The following is a 21,650-nucleotide window of genomic DNA, read 5'->3' on the forward strand; positions in this document are numbered from 1 at the left end:
AGGGACTCAGGTAGGCGAAACAGGTAGCATCAAAAGTTTGCAGACAGCAGAGCAGTTGTACTTGACTGGAGTAACACGGATAGCAGAGGACTGTATTGCAATTCTGGTTGTTTTTGGATGCTACACTACAGTTAATGTCTAATTTTCTCGTCAAACGGAATGCTGGGGAAATACATTGGAGAATATCTTAAATTTTTTGGCAACGGACGCTGGATATTTCCATATTAGTGTATTCCCCGTGACACAAAAGGAAAGCCGAGGAGCATTCTCTCCACAGGTGTTCAACTCGTCCTATTTGCCATACAAAACGTTCAGCATGGGAGGCCTTTGGATTTCTCTGCACTTTTTAACTCTTTTAACAATCACCTCACTCTTGGGCTTTGGGGCTAATGGGGAGATGGCCCAACCACCGAGACCCAGCACTGCTCCTATTCCCCCCGCCATTCCCAACAATGAAGCCCCCCAATCTTACCCTGATGAGAAAACTCATTTACCTGTATTCTCTATGGATTATCCTCGCATACAGATTCCCTTCGAAATTACTTTGTGGGTGCTGCTGGCGTCTTTTGCCAAAATAGGTAAGCAAACATAGGCTACAATATCTATCAAGATACAGTGTGTAAGATTAACACGCTTATTGGGCAAAGTTATTATTTGTCTATTAAGTCAGATGTGTATGTATTGTGTCTGTGGCGAGGGCTAGATTTTTTGCACAGATAAGTCAGTGAACAATGATGGCGTTATGTCCTTGACAATATTGTTCTGTGCAGGTGTGTCACAAAGACAAATGTAGGCTAGATGAAGTGCAGGAAGTTCAATATCATGAATTGAGTATCCTAACAACTGGACTTTACATTTTGTTGTATTACACAATATTATCATTATTGTTCTCAGTGGAAACTGAAGACCTTCATGTCAAGTTAACCTGAGGCCCAAACTGTTTTCAATGTCGTCCACAAAATGACAAGGCACTAATTGTTCTGCATTCTCAAGGTTTCCACGTTTATCACAAGATCACCATCTGGGTGCCAGAGTCCTGCCTGCTCATCAGCGTGGGCCTCATCGTGGGGGCCATCATGCACTCGGTGCACGAGGAGCCGCCGGCCGTCCTCTCCAGCAACGTCTTCTTCCTCTACATGCTGCCCCCCATCGTGCTGGACTCGGGCTACTTCATGCCAACGCGGGCCTTCTTCGAGAACGTGGGCACGGTGCTGTGGTTCGCCGTCGTGGGCACCCTGTGGAACTCCATCGGCATTGGCATCTCGCTCTTCTCCATCTGCCAGATCCAGGCCTTCGGCGTGCAGGACATCAACCTGCAGGAGAACCTGCTCTTTGCCTCCATCATCTCGGCCGTGGACCCGGTGGCCGTGCTCACGGTGTTCGAGGACGTCAGCGTGAACGAGCAGCTCTACATTGTGGTGTTTGGAGAGTGTCTGTTCAACGACGCCGTCACTGTGGTGAGTAAGAGAAGTTTTCATCATCCTTATGAGTATCTGATGAAACTTCAAGGAATTGACAGAATCAGTGGATGACCTTGAGAGGAGCATAAGGCTGTGAAGAGAGGGAAACGTTTAGTAGATTTATAGTAGGCTCTGACTATTCTAACATCAGAGGTTTCTCTGAATGGGAACTTCAAGGTTTTGGAAATTGTTGGTGACGCAGGTTGTGGAAAGCTGGAACTGATCCCCGAAGACCTGACTACATACTGGTGGTCTCACTCCACTCCAGATTTGTGTTTGTGTGTGTTTGATATTTCCAAAACACAATGGCTCCCAAAGGTGACGGCATGAGTGTGCCTGGTCATTTTAGTGAGGTGTTTTTTCCCCCTTTCAATTGTTGACTAGTCTGAGAGAACAAATCAGCTAGAGAGCAAATACAACCTCCAAAAGCAGGCAAACAGAGAATGGAACAGAAAGGCAGAGGCCTGCGGCTACATGTTTTCAGGTCTGTTTGTCTTGTATGCCATTTACACGGTTTGTTGTCTCAATAGGACTGAGATACAGTGTAATGTCCGTCAGTGTATTTGTATATGACATCAGATATGACATTAAGCGTGGCACCTGGGATTATTAACAGCAGAACTGCAATCTGCTCAATCATTCAGTCCACTTACTGTAGCAGGTGTTGGGCAAGAGTATGGTCTTGTATGAGAGATAGTCAGATAATACCAATCCTATCAAATCAATTTCGCAGAGGCTTTCTCAGTATTTTGAAGGGCTATTATCCATCTTTGTCTACAAAAACATGATGGTTAAGATTCCAATCCCTTTCTGTGCTGAAATGGCTCAGTCATATGAAAGCAAAGCACCGGCCTCATTCTTGTTTTACCTGGTATGTCTTTGTTAGAGAAACTCCTCATATTGTTCTGTGCTGTTCACTTCACACTAACGGTGTAGCTCAAGTTTCAGTCGTCACCGTGGAATGCCTCAATTAGGTATACAAACATCCTGGGCTTTTAAGCTTGGGACATGTCTGCAGACCATTCCAGACTCCACTGTGTCTGTGGTGGGTAGTGTGTGGGTGGGTAGTGTGTGGTGCTTCTGTGGTGAAAAGTGTTGTTCACTGAGTAGGTCTGTGTAGTCTTTTAAAGAATCTTCCAGGATTTCAGTTTTGTTTTCTACTACTGCAGTACTATCTGTTTAATTACAGATATTTTTATTTGATTGCCTGATTGTAAAGTAATTTCAGGGGTCCCTTTAAAGGAATAGGAGATGGCTAAACCCCTTTGTGTCTCAAAGCCTATGGCTTTTCAGATGTTTGCAAGTGAGTGCAAGTCTTATCCCTTAAAATAACTTCTTAACACTCACAGAAATGTCTTATCGCTAACCTCAGGAGATTAATCCCCCCCCAGATCCAATGAAAATATATTGAAGACTGATGCTTTTGAAGGAAATGTTGTATCTTTATATGTCAATTGTGGTTGTCCAATATGGCTGGGTGATTGTTAGTGCGGCCAGGTCAGGTTTTTGTCAGGTTCTTTTTGCTTGACCAATGAATCAAGCTCAGATAGTGCCTAATCTGGAACTCTACTTGGGTGAAACCCTTTTGTTTTGTACACAGTAGCTGAGAACAAGGGCAAACATTGGGCCGTGTACACCAGCAGGCGTGGCTGTCGCCGGGGAGCCAAGAGTTTCTGTGGGACAAAGGGACTGAGGAGGGCTAGAGTTGTGTTGGGGGAGAGTATAAGCATAGCCACAGGGGACAAATAACAGCCACTGCCAAGTCCTTATAACTGGGCATTATAGCTGGATCAGTTCAACTTAATTCACTTTGATTAGGTGAAATCAAGCAAAGAGTTCAGAAGAACTGAAAATACTGATCATGTTTGGGGTTTGGCCATTGTAATCTGTAATTTAATGGTGTTTCTGTGAAGTATTTCTAAATGGGACGATGTTCAATTAAATACATGCACTTTACAAATTACAGTAAATAATCAACATTTTAATTACTCTATTTAGTTAGAAACCTTTTGTTCTTAACAGGGAAGAAGAGAGTAGGAAGTAACACATTTCCACAAATTCAGTATGATTGACAATAAACAGGTGTTCTGGAGTGAAACAAGCTACAGTTTGGGATTGTTTATAAAAGATATAAAATGAATCTAAGTTATTATTGTCTGGTTATGTTGCTGATCGAATCATAAATGGCCGCAGCAATGAAGAGGAATGACCAAATAATTTGTCGTGTTTGTTGGCAGAGAACCAATCATGAGTGTGAAGTTGGGTGGGTATATGGGTCACCAGATACCACTGTTGAGCCCTCTGGAGGCTAATTGAATAAAGCATTCATTAAGGAAGGTGCCTGATTGATAACTGTGGTGAAATGCTCTTGAAGACCCGTTGGTGATGTTTTATTTCCCACAAAAGTTGAGTTGATTTTGTTTGACAGTAAATAGTTTTGGTTGTTGATAGGCTTGGATGTGTGAAATCCCCCACCTATAATGCTAGGAGTTGAACTTCTCTGCAGTGTATATTTGAAAAGACCGCTCAACTCTCATGCCTGTTTGCTGGTTCTTATCAGGTGCTGTATAACCTCTTCAACCATGTGGCGGAGTTGCCCGTGGTGGATGCCCCTGATGTGTTTCTGGGCGTGGCGCGGTTCTTTGTGGTGGGCCTGGGAGGAGTGCTGTTCGGTTTCCTGTTTGGCGTGGTGGCCGCCTTCACCACGCGCTTCACGGGGAAGGTGGGCGAGATCGAGCCCCTCTTCATCTTCATGTACAGCTACTTGGCCTACCTGGTGGCCGAGCTGTTCTCCATCTCCAGCATCATGGCGTGAGTAGTGGTCAAGTGATGTGACACACACACACACACACACACACACACACACACACACACACACACACACACACACACACACACACACACACACACACACACACACACACACACACACACACACAAATTAACCATGATGTTTCACTAACATGCACTACCGGTCAAAAGTTTGGAAACACGTTCTCTTTCATAGGTTTTTTGACCACCTTTACATCAATCTTACATTGGTTTATATTTGTTATGTTTGTGTGATGCTTTGACTGTATGAATGGACTGGAATGCATGAATGTATGTATTCTGTGTTTTTTTTTCTTTCCTCCATATACTCATACGCACATATTTGCATACACCTTGCATGTCTACACTCGCAAACAATGGTTGGCACACACTGCCAATTTCAAGGATCACAATGGAAACTATAAAAGCACTAAGAGAGCGCAGACCTCCGCCAAGTGAAAACATAACCGCCTCCTGGATCAAGACGGTGATATGAATCACTCCCAAAAAATGTTTCTTCATTGGTCCATTTCAGACCTTCTCTGAAAATTTGATCGAAATCCTTCCATAACCTTTTGAGTTATCTTGCGAATAAACAAACAAACAAACAAACAGACAGACAAACAAACCCTGACGAAAACATAACCTCCTTGGCAGAAGTAATAAGCTCTGCGGCTTTATTGTGTGTTTATCCTTTTGACCAACCAACATTTATTTTATGATTTTTATAAGAAATATCTTTTGTACAATAACATCAATAATGAATTTCTATCAATTCATCCATCAATCAAACTGAAAACTCAACTGTGAAATAACACACGTGGGTTATGTAAACAACGATACAAAAATAATCTGATGTGTTTCATGTTTCATTCTTCACAACTGGTTTGCACACTATAAGCATAATCATTACTAATTTCGTGAAATAGTTACCTGCGTGGAATGCTTCCTGATGTGATTGGATGAAAAGCAGCCATCAAGTGCTCAACATGCTCTACAATGTAAAAGTAAAAAAACCCTTTAAAGAGCAGGTGTTTCCTAACTTCTGACCGGTAGTGTAGCCTTGAAGTCCAAACGCTAGCCAGTGGGTGAGAAAAGTGTCATTGACTGGCTGACTTCTAAATGTGGTGCTTCAGCAATGAGGGGAGTTTCACATAATATCCCAAACCCCTGCCCCTGTAATATCTTCCCATTTTAATTCACAACCTGATACATGTCTTTTTGGTTCTTGCGGGTCCACAGTATAGTAACCTGTGCTCTGACAATGAAATACTACGTGGAGGAAAATGTGTCCCAGCGCTCCTGTACCACAATTCGCCATGTCATCAAGATGGTGGGCACTGTGTCCGAGACTTTGATTTTCTTCTTCTTGGGCGTGGTCACCATAACAACGGAGCATGAATGGAACTGGGGCTACATCTTATTCACCCTCCTCTTTGCTGTTGTCTGGCGAGGCCTAGGTAAGGTGTGGTGTGCAGAGTGTGTGTGTGTGTGTGTGTGTGTGTGTGTGTGTGTGTGTGTGTGTGTGTGTGGGTGTGTTATAGCTATTGAAATCCTATGAAGCCCTTGAACTTGATATCACATTTTGTGTTGTTGGTTTTTCCCTCAGGCGTTTTGGTCTTGACTCAGATTATTAACCCTTTCCGCACCATCCCTTTCAACCTAAAAGACCAGTTTGGTCTGGCCTACGGTGGCCTGAGAGGCGCAATTTCCTTTGCCTTGGTTTTCACCCTTCCAGAAACCATTGGCCGCAAGAAACTTTTCATCACAGCCACTATTGCCATCATCATCTTCACAGTTTTCATCCAGGCATGTACACATATTTTCAAAGAGTCAGAGTAAAGTGTAAGATTTTTACATTTTCCTTCAGAATGGTTATTTGTAAATACATTTATGATGTTTTAGAGCAGTGATAAGAATGTATATGTACAAAACAGGACATGCAACTCTGAAGTATGTTGACACAACATTTGTGAGAATCACTCATGTCAAGTGCCTTAATCTGTTGGGTCCAAACAGGGGATCAGCATACGGCCTCTCATTGAACTGATGAACGTCCGTAAAACCAACCGCAACCTGGACACCATTAATGTGGAAGTCCACACAAGGGTAAGTTCCTTCACGCCAACATGCCACTTGTTGTCAATGGCGACGTAGGTCTTACCATACTCATTTGGAAGTATCAGGGTCAGTGGGGATTCATGCATTTAATACCTCTTTGCTAAGTGCAGTTTTATCAGTGTGAGTGTAGGGGCAGTTTCTGAATTTTGTTTCTTCTTGAGACTTGACTCAATGACGCAAGGCTTCTTCATAGTTTAAATGATTTAGAAACATAAAAAGGACATTACTGATATTCTGTAGCAACTTAAAGATGCAGAAATATAAAATTCTGTCTAGTCACGGTCAAAGACTGTTGCACTCCCATTCTAATACATCACTGTCAGTTCTTATCGCTCTAAGTGACGTCAGGCCTGTAATGTCAAATACGCACATTCAAACATTGCAATTTACTTAACAATCATTATTTTCCAAACTTAAATAATAATATAGACATTACAAATTAAATAATTTTACACACATTTACATTATGACTCTAACAGTGAGTTTTTGCAACGTGAAATGAAATCTCCTGATCCCTAGTTTCTTGTGCTGTCCTACAGCTTATGGAGCACACCATTGCCGGCATAGAGGACCTGTGTGGACAGTGGAGCCACCACTACTGGAAAGACAAGTAAGAGCTCCACACGGTTCTCCTGACTCATTGTTTTGGGAGATCTCAGCAGAGGCCCTGTCTTCAGGTGTTGGGTTTCAGCAACGTTTTGTTTGAGAGCGATGTGAAAATGAGGTGGTGTGTGAGGGAATGTGGTGTCATATGTTTACTCTCGAGTTCCTGCTTTTATGGCCTGCTTCTCCATGCTGTCTCTCCATCACACTCCCTACCGTTGGTGTGTGAACCGGTAGAACTGGTTAGGTCTGGACACTGGTCACCATGCCAGGCCTTCTCCCCCAGGGCTCTGCGTAAACATAAAGATTACACATATGAAACAGTTTGATGAGTTCTCTCTCTCTCGCTCTCTCTTCACACAGACACACAGTTATGGCTCATTCAAACTGAGTGTGTGACAAGTGTGTGGTGGCTGTGTTACTTTTATTATGGTATATCATCAGGAAACATACAAGACAGGGTTCGCGGTTCAGGGCTGATCTGGTCTCCCACTTACTTCTTGTCAGTCTTCACTTTCCTATTTCAATAAAGGCAAAAAGCCAAAAAAGAAACACTTGAAAAAAGATAGGGCTCGCAGCAGTGCAGCATCAGAGATGTTCCTGGTGTGAATTCAAATACGCAACTGAGATAGAACATGCATAATGAACCCTTAGACCATGCAGTAGGATATCTGTACTCACAAGGATTTGTCCATTTTAGAATTCCTTTTTGTCCCTTTCATTGTATTCAAATATTGATTCTCCTCCTCTAGGTTCATCAAATTTAATAACCGCTTTATCCGAAAAATCCTGATCCGGGACAACAGAGCGGAGTCCAGTATTGTAGCACTGTATAAGAAGCTGGAGCTTCAGAATGCCATGGAAATCCTGGATTCAGTCTCTCCCGATATCAGCGATCTACCGTCAGATGCATTGCTACCGTATGTAGTCCTGTTCCCATTGTCAAGTGTGCTGAAATCTTTAATTTGTGTGTTTTTCATACTGTATACTTGGACATGGGAAATGTCCCTCCTGTGATGTTTGTTTTAATTATTTGTCTTCTTTTTCACCCAGTGACACAAAGCCTAGCAGCAACCCCAAAAAGAAGTTCCTGGCTTCCGATCTCCGAAACATGCATGACATTCTGTCCAAGAATATGTACAAGATCAGACAGAAGGTGAGGCAACAATCCACTGGTTTCACGTAAACCATTTGAACTGTTAAATAGCCCTTCACCCAGATGACACATCTGAGCAGTGTTCCATTGGTGTTCATATCAGCGAGTATCAGTGTCAGCCATGCCATGCCATGCCCTGTTCTCTCTCTCTCTCTCTCTCTCTCTGTCTCTCTCTCTCTCTCTCTCTCTCTCTCTCTCTCTCTCTCTCTCTCCCACGGTTTTGAGCAGTACAGTACTCCTTGAGAGCACCCTGGCTCCTGTAGTTTTCCACTAATGATCTAATCTGCGGGAACGCTGTACCCAAAACGAGGCTTAAGCCTGTTCACCATCCACTCCTTATACAGCACATAACACTGCAGATCTCAGGCATGGGGGCAGGTGGAAGGTGTGTGTGTGGGCGCGTGTGTGTATGTGTGACTTTGTGTTCTGACATTTGCAACAGAAGCCAGGTGAAAAATGCCTATGACCTATGTCACGGTGCCATGCTCCACTCGTGTACCAACCAAGTGTTTTCTCACATTTCATTTTTATACCACTCACTTCCTGTAGCTGTCGGCAGGGCTGACTGATGACCATTGAGTCAGCTGGACTTGGTCTGTGTGCTATAAGTCCTCCTAATGGTCTCTGTGTTTGTTCTCTTGGGAGTTTACAATGTGTGAGGAGCCTGGCAGGTCATACGAGGCGAGACCTTAGACGCGGGAGAGAAACAGTAGAGCTGGCCCAGATAGCTGCACTGGGATAATGTCCACATAACCACAGTGGGGCTTCTGTGGAGGTCTGGACACATTCGAGTGGCCAGTGCTACAGTACATGTATTAGAGAAATGAGTGGTCAAATGAAATGGCCACGCCCTAGCAATGTGTGGTCATGAAAAAGCCCGTGTCAAACTAGAACACATGCTTAGGCCTGAAATGGAGAAGGATAGGAGTGGAATATTCTCCAATGAAAATGCAGAATAGAGCTGCACATGCTGGCTGGCATGTGGTGTTTCAGGGTCTTGTAATCACTCTTCTGGTAATTTTGGTGTTTTTTTTAGACTGTTGCATATACCAGCAAGTACGCCATGCCCAATGACACGAGATCCAAGGAGATTCTAATCAGGCGGCACAGCAGCATCCGGCGAAGTCTTCGGCCTGGGAGCTTCCAGGGCCCGGTAAGCTGGGAGCATTTGGGAAATGAGCCAAGACTACTGAGGGCTTTTAGAATGCAAAACATCTTGCACAAACTTGGTTTGCATAGGCAAATAACAGTGCGTATTAGGGTCTGAGACTGGTAACACCAGAATGAATTTACTGTAGTTAGGTATATATTGAAAAGAAATCATCATTCAGCTTGACCTCAGTCCTTAAATAATTCAAATAAGGGGAATGATTTGATGTTAAAACTGTTTGGGTTAATCTTTAGTTTTTACCTTTACCTTTCCTCCTTTACTTTGGTCTTCCATATCCTTCCATCTCTCGTCATCATCTGTTCTCCTTTCATCCTTGCTCCTCTTTTCTCAGGATGTAGCGAAATCGCACAAGTATCTTTCCCTTCCAGCTGGGCAGAACCTGGACTCTAGATTCCCTCCAAAGAGAATGAGTCACGTTGGTAGGTGCTCTTTGTGTTCGATCAGTTTTCTATTGCCATCTAGTGGTCAACTTAGGTAGCACTGTAAAATTGACACCCCATGGTGAGTGTGTGAGGGCATGCGCATGTTAAGGAGGGGTCAGCGATATTTACCAGCGATCTCTTGCTTTCTCAGGTGATGGCGACACCATGTCAGAGATGGGCTACCCAGCGGTCAGGGCCCGGTTCGGCCGGCCCCAGCGGGCCTCGTCCAGCAGCGGGATGCCCCTGCACAGGCTGGACACCCTGAGGGAGGCGCCCTCGTCGGTCAGCGTGGTGGACGAGCAGCAGCCGCTCCGGGACGTCCATCACCGCGGCCACGGCCGCAGAGCTCCTGTCCCCCGCCAGCGGAACGGCTCCTCCAGCGACTACGACGCCAGGGCCAGAGGCACCGAGCAGGAGGAGGAGGAGGAGGAGGAGCGGCAGCCACTGTCTTCCCCTCCAGCCTGGGCCCTGGAGGCCCACGGGCAGGATGAAGAGCAGGAGCAGGAACCGGGTCGGGGTCGGGGTCGGGGTCGGGGTCAGCAGCAGGGTCAGGGTCAGGGCCGGGGTCGGGCCCCACAGCTCAGGCCTCAGTGGAAGCCACGGCAACAGCAGAGGCCCTGAGAGATGCTCACAGGCTCTGGGACAGACAGCAGGACGGCTATTGGTTCATGAGAGCGTCCACTATGTGAGATGGACTGCTTGCCCCAATGGGACCTTCGCCAGTTGCGTTATTTATGTGATAAACCAAACAGAAGAGCACTCCTACATACCTCATGGCTGGTCCCTTTAGTATCTCAGTACTTCCACATCTCTTCCAGTTTTTAGAAGGAAAAAAAGAACAACTTTACTTTTTTACAAAATCATGTTTTTATGATAGAATGTTTGCTTTGAATGAAGCTCTGCATACAGTAGACACTGTCGTAATATAGTAAATATTCAAAGACAGATTTGAGATGTATGTCTTTAGTACAGGCAAACCTGACATTACAGACATCTGTGTGGAAACAGCAGCCTCTGCAGGCTATTGGTGTTGAGTAGAGTGTGTAAAGTCAATATTTTAATGTGGTGTAATAAAATGTAAATAATACAGGACTTTAAATCTGTGCAACAGTATGCATTTATTGGCCACTTATGTTTGATCACCAAGATGAACACCAAGCACACAAGTGAAAGTGAAGTATTGTAGATCCATGGTGGGGGTGTAGAACATTCAATGACACTTTGCAGAGACTTGAGTTGTGTTGAAACTTGAGTTTATTTCTTCCATCGGCAAACTGGAATCATTTATAACAGCGCACTAGAATTTTTAGTTATTTCTATTTTTTTTCCTTAGGTCATCATTACTTCACTCGTATGCATAAACCAAACATAATAAATAGACTTTGATACTGATAAATTACTATCAAGTCAATAGGTAGTTGGGAGTTTCTATGTCTGAAATGATGCTTCCCCCAAATTATACAGAACTACAAGTAATGCAAACGTCCATTAGAAAACAGTGCCATTGTGTTTAAAATTGCTATAGATCAATCCCATCAAATTCCTTAAACTCAAGGACTTTTCTGGAATAATGTAGTGGATTTTAGAGAAAGGGCAACACAGGCTTTAATGAGGCCTGCAGCCTGTAAACTTAAATAAAAAGTGGTCAAACTAAAACATGGAATGGAATTCATAAGAATGTGTTTCTGTTTTTTGTTTTTCTTCTTAATGCCGCCCCATTCGAGGGAGATGTCCTCTTTCTCGAAACTCAATTACCTGCTTGTAAGACCATGTGCCGTGGCGTTCTGGCACAGACCCAAGTCTCTGGTCTGGGTGCTTGATGTCTCCTGTTGGCTAGTGCTGCAGCAGGCCCATGGTAAGAAGAGGAGGAGGCAGCCATGGCTTGTTCCTTCAGCACAATGATGTCATCACTCTGAGACGAAGAGCCATTGACAGGCGGCGCGAGCCCCTCGCCAAAGCTGACCCTTCGATTCTTGTCCAGCGTTATTACTTAACAACAAACAAGTCCAACTCTCAACAGTGCTGCTGCTGTTACCGCCGCTGCTACTGCTGACAGAACGGACTCTTCTCTCAGAGATGGGCTACGTCTCCACGCCACAACACCTGTAAGGCACACACACTCACACACACACACCCTGGCGCGCGCACCCCACACACACGCGCGGCGTCGTCGGCTCAGTTCTTGCTCTTGGTCCTTTCCCTGGCGGCGGCCGAGTCCCACTTGGGGATGCGCGCCATCAGCAGCCCCACGGCGGCCATGGCCAGCACCACGCCCAGGCTGGGCGGCCCGCACGGGCTCAGCTCCTGCGCCAGGCCCGACAGCAGCGGCGCCAGCACGCGCCCCACCGCCGTCACCGACTGCCCGGCGCCGATGAGCGTGCCGCTGGCCCGCGGGCCGCCGGTCCCCGCGCCGCGCCGCAGCTCCAGGTCGGTGATGCACGTGCGGCCGATGGTGGTGGAGATGGCGAAGAAGGTGGAGGTGAGCAGCACCTGCCAGACGCCGGCCGCCGTGGCGTACAGGAAGATGAGCGAGCCGGTCAGCACCGTGGAGTGCAGCAGCAGCGCCGACATGTCCTGGCCGTAGAGCTGCGTCACCGGCCCCACCAGGCAGCCGGCCAGCGCGCCCAGCATGCTGCTGTAGCTGATCAGGTAGCCCGTCACCTTGGGCTTGAGCTGGAAGCGCTCCTCCATGGCCAGCGAGAAGTTGCTGTAGTACAGCATGATGGCCACCGCCATCAGCAGCCGCACCAGGAACACGTCCCACATGTCGGACGAGGCCACGTGCCGGATGCGCGCCACCATGGACGACAGCTGCCGCCACGCCGGCTGGAGCAGCGACACCTCGTCCCAGCGCCACCTCCGGACGCGGGAGACCGCCGGGGAGGACGAGGAGGAGGAGGAGGAGGAAGAGGAGGTTGGGTGGGTGTGCTGGTGGTCGTGGTTGTTGTGGTGGTGCGGGTGACCGAGGTGGTTGTTGCTGTCGGTGGAGCAGTTGTGCTGGCTGTTCTTGACGCCGTCGTAGGCCCGGCCGGAGTGGCTGGGGCTGCTGTTGGCGTTGGTGTCGGTGCGATGGCTCGGCGCCTCGCTCCACGGCAACATCCACACCAGGCCTGAGGAGAGAAGCAATTAATCACTGAGCAGGCTCATTAACATTTGCACTTCAGTTTTGGTCCATTAGAAAATGGTTTTGCTAAATTAGAAAATTGATTTGGCTTAGCTGTAGTTACACTTCACACTTCATCCATCATTCGTATTAAGGCCTGTATGTTTGTGCTTGCCTTATCAACCTTTGATTGTGCGTCACTTCCAGTTCCATTGTCCAATAATGTTGCAGAACATGTTAACTAGAATTGAAAACCTAGAGCATAGAACTACTAACAGTCATCTATCCTATTAACCACCTACTGTATCATGGCATGTTTGTTTCCCATTTCGAGGCGTACTACTCCATCCTTTCCCTTTCCCTGTGACACTCACCGGCGTTGAGGAGGAAGATGGCGGCGCAGACGAAGGAGGAGGTGTAAAAGCCGCCCTCGTGCTCCGTGAGGTAGCCGCCCACCACCGGGCCCAGGATGAAGCCCACGCTGGAGGCCGCGTTGAAGTGGCCCATGACCAGCGGCCGCTCCGTCTCGGACACCAGGTCCGACAGCAGCGCCCGGCAGATGGACAGTGAGTGTTTGAAGAGCCCTAAGAGACAGACAGACACACACGCACACACACACACACACACACATACACATACACCCACACACCAGATAGCATTAGTAATGGCAATACATTTCTGGTTCAAATGAAAATGTTGCAAGAAAATGGAGCACAGCATTAGTTCAGGGCAGGCCACGGAGTCACGCCCAGCGACTTGGCTCAGCTGATCACTCGCTCTGATATCAGCGGACATCATTAAGACGCCCTTTTTAGGCTACCGTAGTTATCTTGCTCTCTCTCTCCCTCTGCCTTAGGCTTTCCATGTTTGCACATGGAAGGGAAGGGGGCTCCCAGAACAGAGCCATACCGCCAAATGAAACATTATGCATTTGCAAAGTAACTAACTATCTGGACAAAGTGGTCCTGACTGAAATGCATATACTTAATCTCAAATAAGACATACCTAAAATAAGGTGACCTTGCGTATAATTTGTAGCAAACTATGTTTGCGACCATTAACTCATTTTCTATAATCATCCGCTGGGTGACGAGCACAATGAGAGCACTCTTCATCAGAGGTGTTGTGGTGTTGCGTGAGCGAGAAGTGAGAAGTGTGCTTAGTCCACCTAAGGCTGACCCAGAGTCAGCCCGCTGCGTGACGGCCGTGCGCGGGTTACCTACCGATGGGGATGCGCGCCAGCACAAACAGGAGGATGCTGCTGGACATGCCCAGCAGTGCGTAGCCCAGGGCGCTCAGCAGCAGGCAGGTGAGCAGCGAGTGGCGCCGGCCCACCACATCACTCCAGCTGCCCTGCCGACCACAACAACACAACGCGCCGTTACACAGGAGAGACACTACAACACGCAGAGCTAATGTGCATTGTACACACATAGGGTTAGCTGTATATTAGCTGTAAGATACTAAACAATGCATAGTATAATAGAGACTATTCATGGATAGTTTATAGTACTATCTGTCAGATTATAGTGTAGTCTATCTGCAAGAGGCCATACGTGTATACAGTAGTGTGTATACTATCTACTGTATAAGCGACTTCACATCTAAAGTTTATAGTTTAAAGTTATAAATGCATATAAACAAAGTAAATAAAACATCAGAATGAAGTAAAAATTAGATTTCAAAAGAGATAGATACAACAACACATACAATACAATTAATGCAGTGAAAATATGAAGACCCTGTAAATATAGCAGCAGCAGATTGGACAATAATGTGAAGACATACAGTAGTTATGTTTTAAGAGTTTTTAAAAGCTGTTTACAGAATGTGCCTGTTTAATGCGCTTGAGGCAGTGTGTTCCATAACTGCGGTGCATAATGGATAAAAGCAGCTTCTCTGCTTTGCTTGTGGAGCACTTTGGGCGCAATTAAAAGATTAGCAATTGGAGCTCTAAGGTTTCTTTAAGGTTGATAAGATATTAAAAGCTCTGAGACATGAAGGTCCTATGTCATTTAGAGCTTTGTAAGTCATTAACAGAACCTACATGCATAATGTATACTATATTATACATGTGTACATACATGAACCCACTGACCTATGACTACGTTTTGACTTCCTTGAGAATGTGCACTTAATGTACCTACAGTACTTACGCACTTAAACTGGATCTTTATCATTTTAAATTCTACCTCAGTACAGGTCAGATGACCTGTAATGCAGTTTAATGAAGCAGCATAAGTCTTTTTGACAAATAGTCTCAGCTGCTTTAGTTGCAATTAAAGGGAATGTCCCATTATAATCAAACACATGATGTGAGAATGTATCCTCATTGCCACGATGGACAGAGAATGCATGGTTAATTTGGGGAAGCAAAAAGAGTCACAGAAGCGAGAGCATAATTGCTTAACAACCGCTAATTCAGGGGTATTTAGAAGCTGATCAATATAAATGAAGTGTGTTGTTGAGGTCTGACCTGGACTTGGCACCTTCCCTAATGGGACCGTGTGGCCAAAATTGACTGAGTGGATTATCACTGAGGGTCTCAAACTAGCGCTGGTCTTCAACCTGCCTCAGGCGGCCGGATCTGGTGTCTTTAGTTAAAGGGCAGATTATTAATCCAGCAGATTATCAGGCATGAGACGAGGATTTCCGCAGTTTTGTCTTGACGGAAGGCGCCTGTGTTTCGCTCCTCATTATGTGGAGGTATGAATGGCACACACACGCACACACACATACACTCACAAAAATATTCAAACACACTCCCTCTCTCCCTTTTCCTCTCTTTATCACACACATACACACACACACACACACACACAGACATACACACACGCAACATTATGGCATAATGAAATCAGGACCAATTGAATTTGCTATGTTCTCCCTACAGCCCGCGGGGAAATCATAGAGACCTGGCTGTTCTGTCTCCGTGCTAGGCAACAGCGGAGGACAAACGAGTCATTCTCCTTTTAATTTGCCTTGTGACCCCGACGATCTAAACTAATTTTGGGGTGGGGGGCTGGTGGAGGGCGGTGCGCGGGATAGAAGCTCTCTCCACCCTAGCCACTCCTCTTAGAGGAAGCTAGGCCAACAACATACAGTGAAGCTGCTCTTTCTTGGTGGAGAAACGTAATCTGCCGTATGAGCCTCTCCTCAGAAATTGATTGAGGTACACCATCAGAGCCAGACTTGTTTACATCACCGTCAAGACTTTTGGAGCCAGCGACAAAACATAGCGTCCTGGACCTGAGAGCCCTTATGATGCCTGAATGTCTACATGTGTGTTTGTGCACTGGTGTGCGAATTGACTGTAAGAGTAGAGACAAACAACCCAGAACAAACAACCCAAAACAACCCGGGTTTCCAGATCACTTGGCCTCCAATCCCAGCCGAACAACCTCTATGGTAATGTGATCCTTGAATAATGATTGCCTTGAATTTCCCCTTGGGGATCAATAAAGTATCTACCTAACATTATCTGTACAGGCATACCCATCTCAATTACACAGTGAGAAACACTTACCACTACTGTGCTGGAGAATAGCTGCAAGACTCCATACGTGGACCCTGTGGTGGGGGATGACAAGAGGTGAGGTGGGTAATGTGGTTATAAGCAACTGTACACACCATGCAGACGTCATTCCAAATCCAGATATTAAATATGATTAGCCGCCATGCACGATACACCCCGGCAGACTTCACTGGAAACCTTGTGAGGACCGTGAGCAAGGGAAGGTTGATTAAATCAAAAGATGTTTTCTGGAACTTATAGTCAGAGAGTGATATTTGATTCTCAACAAGGTGCTGTCAATTTACAATTTACAAAACACTCCCTTGGTGAACACAGTGGGTGAATGTGTTTGATGTTGCGGAGCTGGCCTGTGCTATATGAAAAAAAAAAACATGAAATAGTAGGCCTACTGTCCGAAAATGAGGGCTTTTAATACTGTACGTTGCTGATTTCTGTAGCGTCCGTGGGCAGATTGATGACACATACCTACGATGCCAGCGACAGTGGGACTGGCTCCCAGGTACTTTACATGATGGCTCAGGAGCGGGATGATCATGCTGACCCCAAACAGGTCCTGTGGAGACAGCCAATCAGGGGTGAGAAAGAGAAAAGTACTGAAGGCAGTGATGCTCAAGCTTTGACTCTGATTGTTCCAAAGTTGGAAAATGTTGAAAACTTGCACTGAAGGGGTACACTATGGGACACAGTGAGTCAATGTGTGCTTTCACACACACACAATAAAAGTGCAATTCTGTGAATACAAATGAACAAAACTTAAATTTTCAAATCGAATGCCTGTCATTTAAAATACATGAGCCACATATACTGTTGGGTTGAGGTAGTAAAGCACATAATTGCAATGGGTAACAGGAAGTCATTGTACAGTATGAGACACCCATGTGGGCTGTGGGCCAGTGAATGAGAAGTTGTGTTCTCATTAATGAATGAATGAAGCAAAAAAAGGTCAATGTCCCTTACCCCTCTGAGGCACAATGGGCTTAGAAATACATAGATAATCTGCACATTCACCCTACTTCTGTATTTGAGATGTTTCTGCCAACCAGAGTGACACAACAAATGAGACAAACTGATAAGACCAAGACAGGAGGTTGTCGGCTGAATGTCATAGCTGGTTGTCTCTCCCTGCTTTGAACGGGGTGACAGGTAGGGGACAATAGTGACGTGGCCAGAGGGGAGGGTATCTTGCATCACACAGCACAGTCTTCAGCCTTCACAGCCCCAAACCCTGTTTAGCAGCATTTTTCCGAGCATCTCCCTGCAGTCTGCCCAGCCAGGGACTTGATTAAAGTCACACCGTAGCTCTACCCGTGTCACGGCACTTTCTATTAAACTAACAGTTTAATGCTGGGCATAACTACTCTAGAATTTGCACTGGGAACAAAGACATTGGGTTGATGTGGGTGTGTGTCAGTGTTAGTGAGAATCAAGACTTTCAGATGGGTTTACTTCAAACATGCTGCTCAGACAAATAGTAAAAGTGGAAATCTGGAAGGAAAACCTGTTACAGCAAAATATGTATCCACTCCATCTTTTTCTTCATAGCCCACTGGGTGTAGATACTGTGGCATTACGCTATAGTTCAACAAACAGTTTAATGGGCTTCTAAACATGTCTACAAAGCAAGTAGGGCCTAGCCTACTTCTGTGTCAATGAAATACACATTATGTAGGCTGCTCCACCCGTTTGCCAACATGTTTGCCAAAAAGCCCGTTTGACTTGTACTACATGTTAATGTATCACACATCAATGCGCATATTGCGTTACGTTACAAGGCACATCATAAAGTTTTAATGTGAAATCAACCTCAAGGACCACTCTGGCTGCAGGGGTCTTGTACTTCAATGAGTCTAGGCTACGCGATGGTGATATAAGTGTCACTAACAGCTGACACTTATTGATTTGTCCAGGGTCCACCTAGACTGACTGCGCGTTTACCTTGATGGGCTATGTCAAGACTTTGAACCGGCTAGGTGACATCACTATAAATCAGGCTACTGCGCAAAACCTGTAATCTCCATCACCTGCTGCAAGCAGCAAACAAAACTTATGACAGGACCAGAGACTGAATGACAAACAACACGCATACAAATAACAGGACATGGTTTCACTCACCATGAATCCAACCACATAAATGCATTGTATAATCCGCGTAGGGCTCTTTGGTTTCTGAAAAATGCTACATTTTGAGTTATTCATTCTCCCGCACTGACAGTACAATATGCAGTCAATGCGGAAGCGTACATTGCAATAATGTAGTGGCTGTATTGCAAAATACCATCGTCAGTTCTGGCGTCCTGTAAGCTTGTAGTATCTTAGGGGGCGCGGGTGATTATAATTGTAATTGATAGTTCGTATTTCAGTTCAATTCATTTTTAGCCTTAAATTTGCCAGTATAAATGACATATAACTTTATTTACGGTTTTATTTGTGATAGCTCACAATTTGTTTTATTGGGTATTCAAACTCCTACAGCACCCTCATACCTTTCCAAATCCCACCAGATGGTATCGTCCACAATGTGCGTCACAGCGTCGCAAATGACAACAAGCGCCACATTTGAAGGTGAATCTCATTTCCATTGTGTGCAGAGCGTTTTGGCTGATTCTCACAGGCAAGCTGCCGTTATAGTTCATTCTTTTCATAATTTGTTTAATATTGAGTTACGATGCATTAACTTATTTATTGCAAAAACATGTTTAAGTTCTGTTCTAACACATTTAAGTTAGAGACTCAATCTTAAGACTTAATTGATCTGTCTTTAAAACGAGCCAATTAAATTGTACTGAATTGAAAGTAACAGTTTTATCCCATCATTTCATTTCTTCCCTGTCTCTGCTAACACTATTTTGTCACCTGACCTGATGTTTATAGTTAATCTCTAACATAATGAAAAAATTGAGTATGGTGATAGCCAGACTAATTTGCTTCTTTTCTGATGGGGGAGAGCCTGCCAATGTGCTTTAAACAAATGCCACAGTAAAAGGTAATAAAAGGGCAATAGTCAAAGAATAGTGTAAAAGTAAAGAATACACAATAAAACATAAAACACTCAAGGTAATAGGACATAAAAGCATAAACGGGGAATAGTTTAAAAGTGTTTAAAAAGTGGTAATTAAATGACAAAAAAACATAGAATGAGTAGGCTACTCGGTTATATAGGCTACTAGTCAAATGTCCAGTGAACAGCAGCACTCTATGGAGATTCACGAGTCCCAAACTGTGTGCACGCACATATAGCCTATATTTCCTTTCAGGGACAAAGTGCTTGACCACAGGGCTCAATAGTCCTCCTTGTGGAGTACTGACACCTAAATAGTTAACACTCAGAGTTTCAGAAAAACCCGTAAGAGCTGTAACTCTCAGGTTGTGTGAGGCATTACACTCTGACTATCTGTGATTATGTTAGAATGATACAATAGTACTCACTCCGAAGAGTGCCTTCAGAACTCAGTAATGAGGATCTTACCTCGGCACTCAGACATGTTACAAAGACTGCCTTTAACAGACAGTCACAAAGCAGTTCAAAAGCACTTCCAGGATGACGTGACACACATACACATAATACATGAATCAGAATAAATTAAAAATCATTTGAATCGATTCAGATTTTAATCGATTTAATAGATACTCCAGGATTTAGGCTATGTGACATCCCAGTCCTGCTCTCTTTAGAGCCAGAGCATGTCTAGACGCGAGATTCAGAGATGACTCAGTGCAGTTTACTAATTTCATGTGCATACTTTACATACTTCTGAAACAGCCCAACCTGCTGTCCACCTGCTGCCATCACTCTCTGTGACCCCCCAGCAAGAACTGTGAAGTGCTGCTTATACATAATTACATACCTCATATGATTGCAACTTGCTCAAAGAAATGAGAAACTGCTTTTTTGATGACCACAAGTGACACAATGATTCTAAAACCAAGTAGTTTTTAGAATTTCAATTCTGATCTGAAAAGTGTACCAAAGTGACTGAGAACTGTAATTAAAGATGTGTTACTATTTTGTAAAAATATACACTAGTAGATCAAGGTGGTAGAGGAATGGAATAACACCCCCCCCCCCCCACCCCCCACAAACACACGCACACACACACACACACACACACACACACACACACACACACACACACACACACATACACACGCCGCCACCTGAATCCGACCTCCATGACGGATGATGGGGATGCACCACAATCCAGCACAAAAGGTGTCTGACTCAGGTGACTGTGCCAGCCCCCCTGCTGTGGAGCAGGGAATGATGTTTGCTGTCAAGAAGAGGGAATGACTGAGTAAAGAAAAGATCGCTCTTTCAGTGTCCTGAGGGGCAGTTCGAATGTGACCCTGAGGAAATGGTAAAAAGCGCACTGCTACCACCCAGCTGTGACCAGCAGTATTTGACAGCAGTTCAGTTTCAGTGTGACATGACAAGAAACCACTTCAGTTGGGAGCTCAACCTCTGTCACTAAAGATCATGTCATGTGATCACTAAAGATCACAGCCATGTTCATACATTGAAGACAGGGACCAAAAAGTAATTGATGTTTTACTTTAACTGCCAATCAAATTACACCACTCCCTTTCATGCTCCTGAAGAAACATTTTGACTGGCTGGAATTGTTTATGGCTCAGTCACAAGCCATGATGCTGTCTCCAACCGACAGCACCAGGACTGTGTAAAAGCACCAGATTTGTTGTAAGCGCAAACACTGAATGTACAGCTATAGTACAGCCAGGAGCAAATAAGATGAAAATAGTTTACAAAAGTGCATTGGATTAACATTGTGAACTTTACCTTTAAGTCCTAACGATTCTCACTCACTATACAGCACTTACACACATTGCATTCCCATTCCTCTACCTCAGTCTTTCTGAAATCGTTTTAATCTTTCTTTTTATAAAAAGTCAGTGATCCCTCAATACACAATACAATAATATCTGCATGTAAATGTGACAAACATACCCCTTAAATCTTTCATATTTTTAAGAGAGTAGGGAAAAGACACACACACACACACACACACACACACACACACACACACACACATAGTGGACTGGGCGAGGTTGTGCATTTGTTTTGTTTTCCTGTGGGGCCACTGACTCCATTCGCAGCAGTGTGCTAATAGGGTGCTGCTTTTCCACCGTCTCTGCTAAATGCCCCGCTGGGCAGATAATGAACCCAGTGTGCAAAGTGTGCATCCCCGCTTTGGTAGAGTCTTCCAAATGTCAGGTCAAAATCAACTCAATGACCCATTTCTATTAACCTCA

At 44.9% G+C, this 21,650-nt stretch overlaps 2 protein-coding genes across 2 annotated transcripts; one reads left to right on the forward strand and one right to left on the reverse strand.

The window, feature by feature from the left end:
- The first annotated feature begins 5 nt into the window (after window positions 1-5).
- On the forward strand, window positions 6-10,847 carry slc9a2 (solute carrier family 9 member 2). Its single transcript, XM_062534115.1, has 12 exons — window positions 6-578; window positions 994-1,457; window positions 4,021-4,271; window positions 5,514-5,731; window positions 5,881-6,080; window positions 6,291-6,380; window positions 6,932-7,002; window positions 7,748-7,915; window positions 8,049-8,151; window positions 9,188-9,304; window positions 9,654-9,741; window positions 9,896-10,847. The coding sequence occupies exons 1-12, from the start codon at window positions 317-319 to the stop codon at window positions 10,363-10,365; spliced, it is 2,502 nt and encodes an 833-aa protein (XP_062390099.1). The 5' UTR covers window positions 6-316; the 3' UTR covers window positions 10,366-10,847.
- A 27-nt stretch (window positions 10,848-10,874) lies between these two features.
- On the reverse strand, window positions 10,875-18,617 carry mfsd9 (major facilitator superfamily domain containing 9). The gene is made up of 6 exons (XM_062534117.1): window positions 18,495-18,617; window positions 16,848-16,935; window positions 16,374-16,417; window positions 14,071-14,200; window positions 13,222-13,431; window positions 10,875-12,854 (listed from the first exon to the last, which is right to left on the reverse strand). Exons 1-6 carry the CDS (start codon window positions 18,576-18,578, stop codon window positions 11,920-11,922), a joined length of 1,491 nt encoding a protein of 496 aa, XP_062390101.1. The 5' UTR covers window positions 18,579-18,617; the 3' UTR covers window positions 10,875-11,919.
- Window positions 18,618-21,650: the final 3,033 nt, after the last annotated feature.

Source organism: Sardina pilchardus, chromosome 4, assembly GCF_963854185.1.
Source record: "Sardina pilchardus chromosome 4, fSarPil1.1, whole genome shotgun sequence".
Classification (NCBI taxonomy): Eukaryota; Metazoa; Chordata; class Actinopteri; order Clupeiformes; family Clupeidae; genus Sardina; species Sardina pilchardus.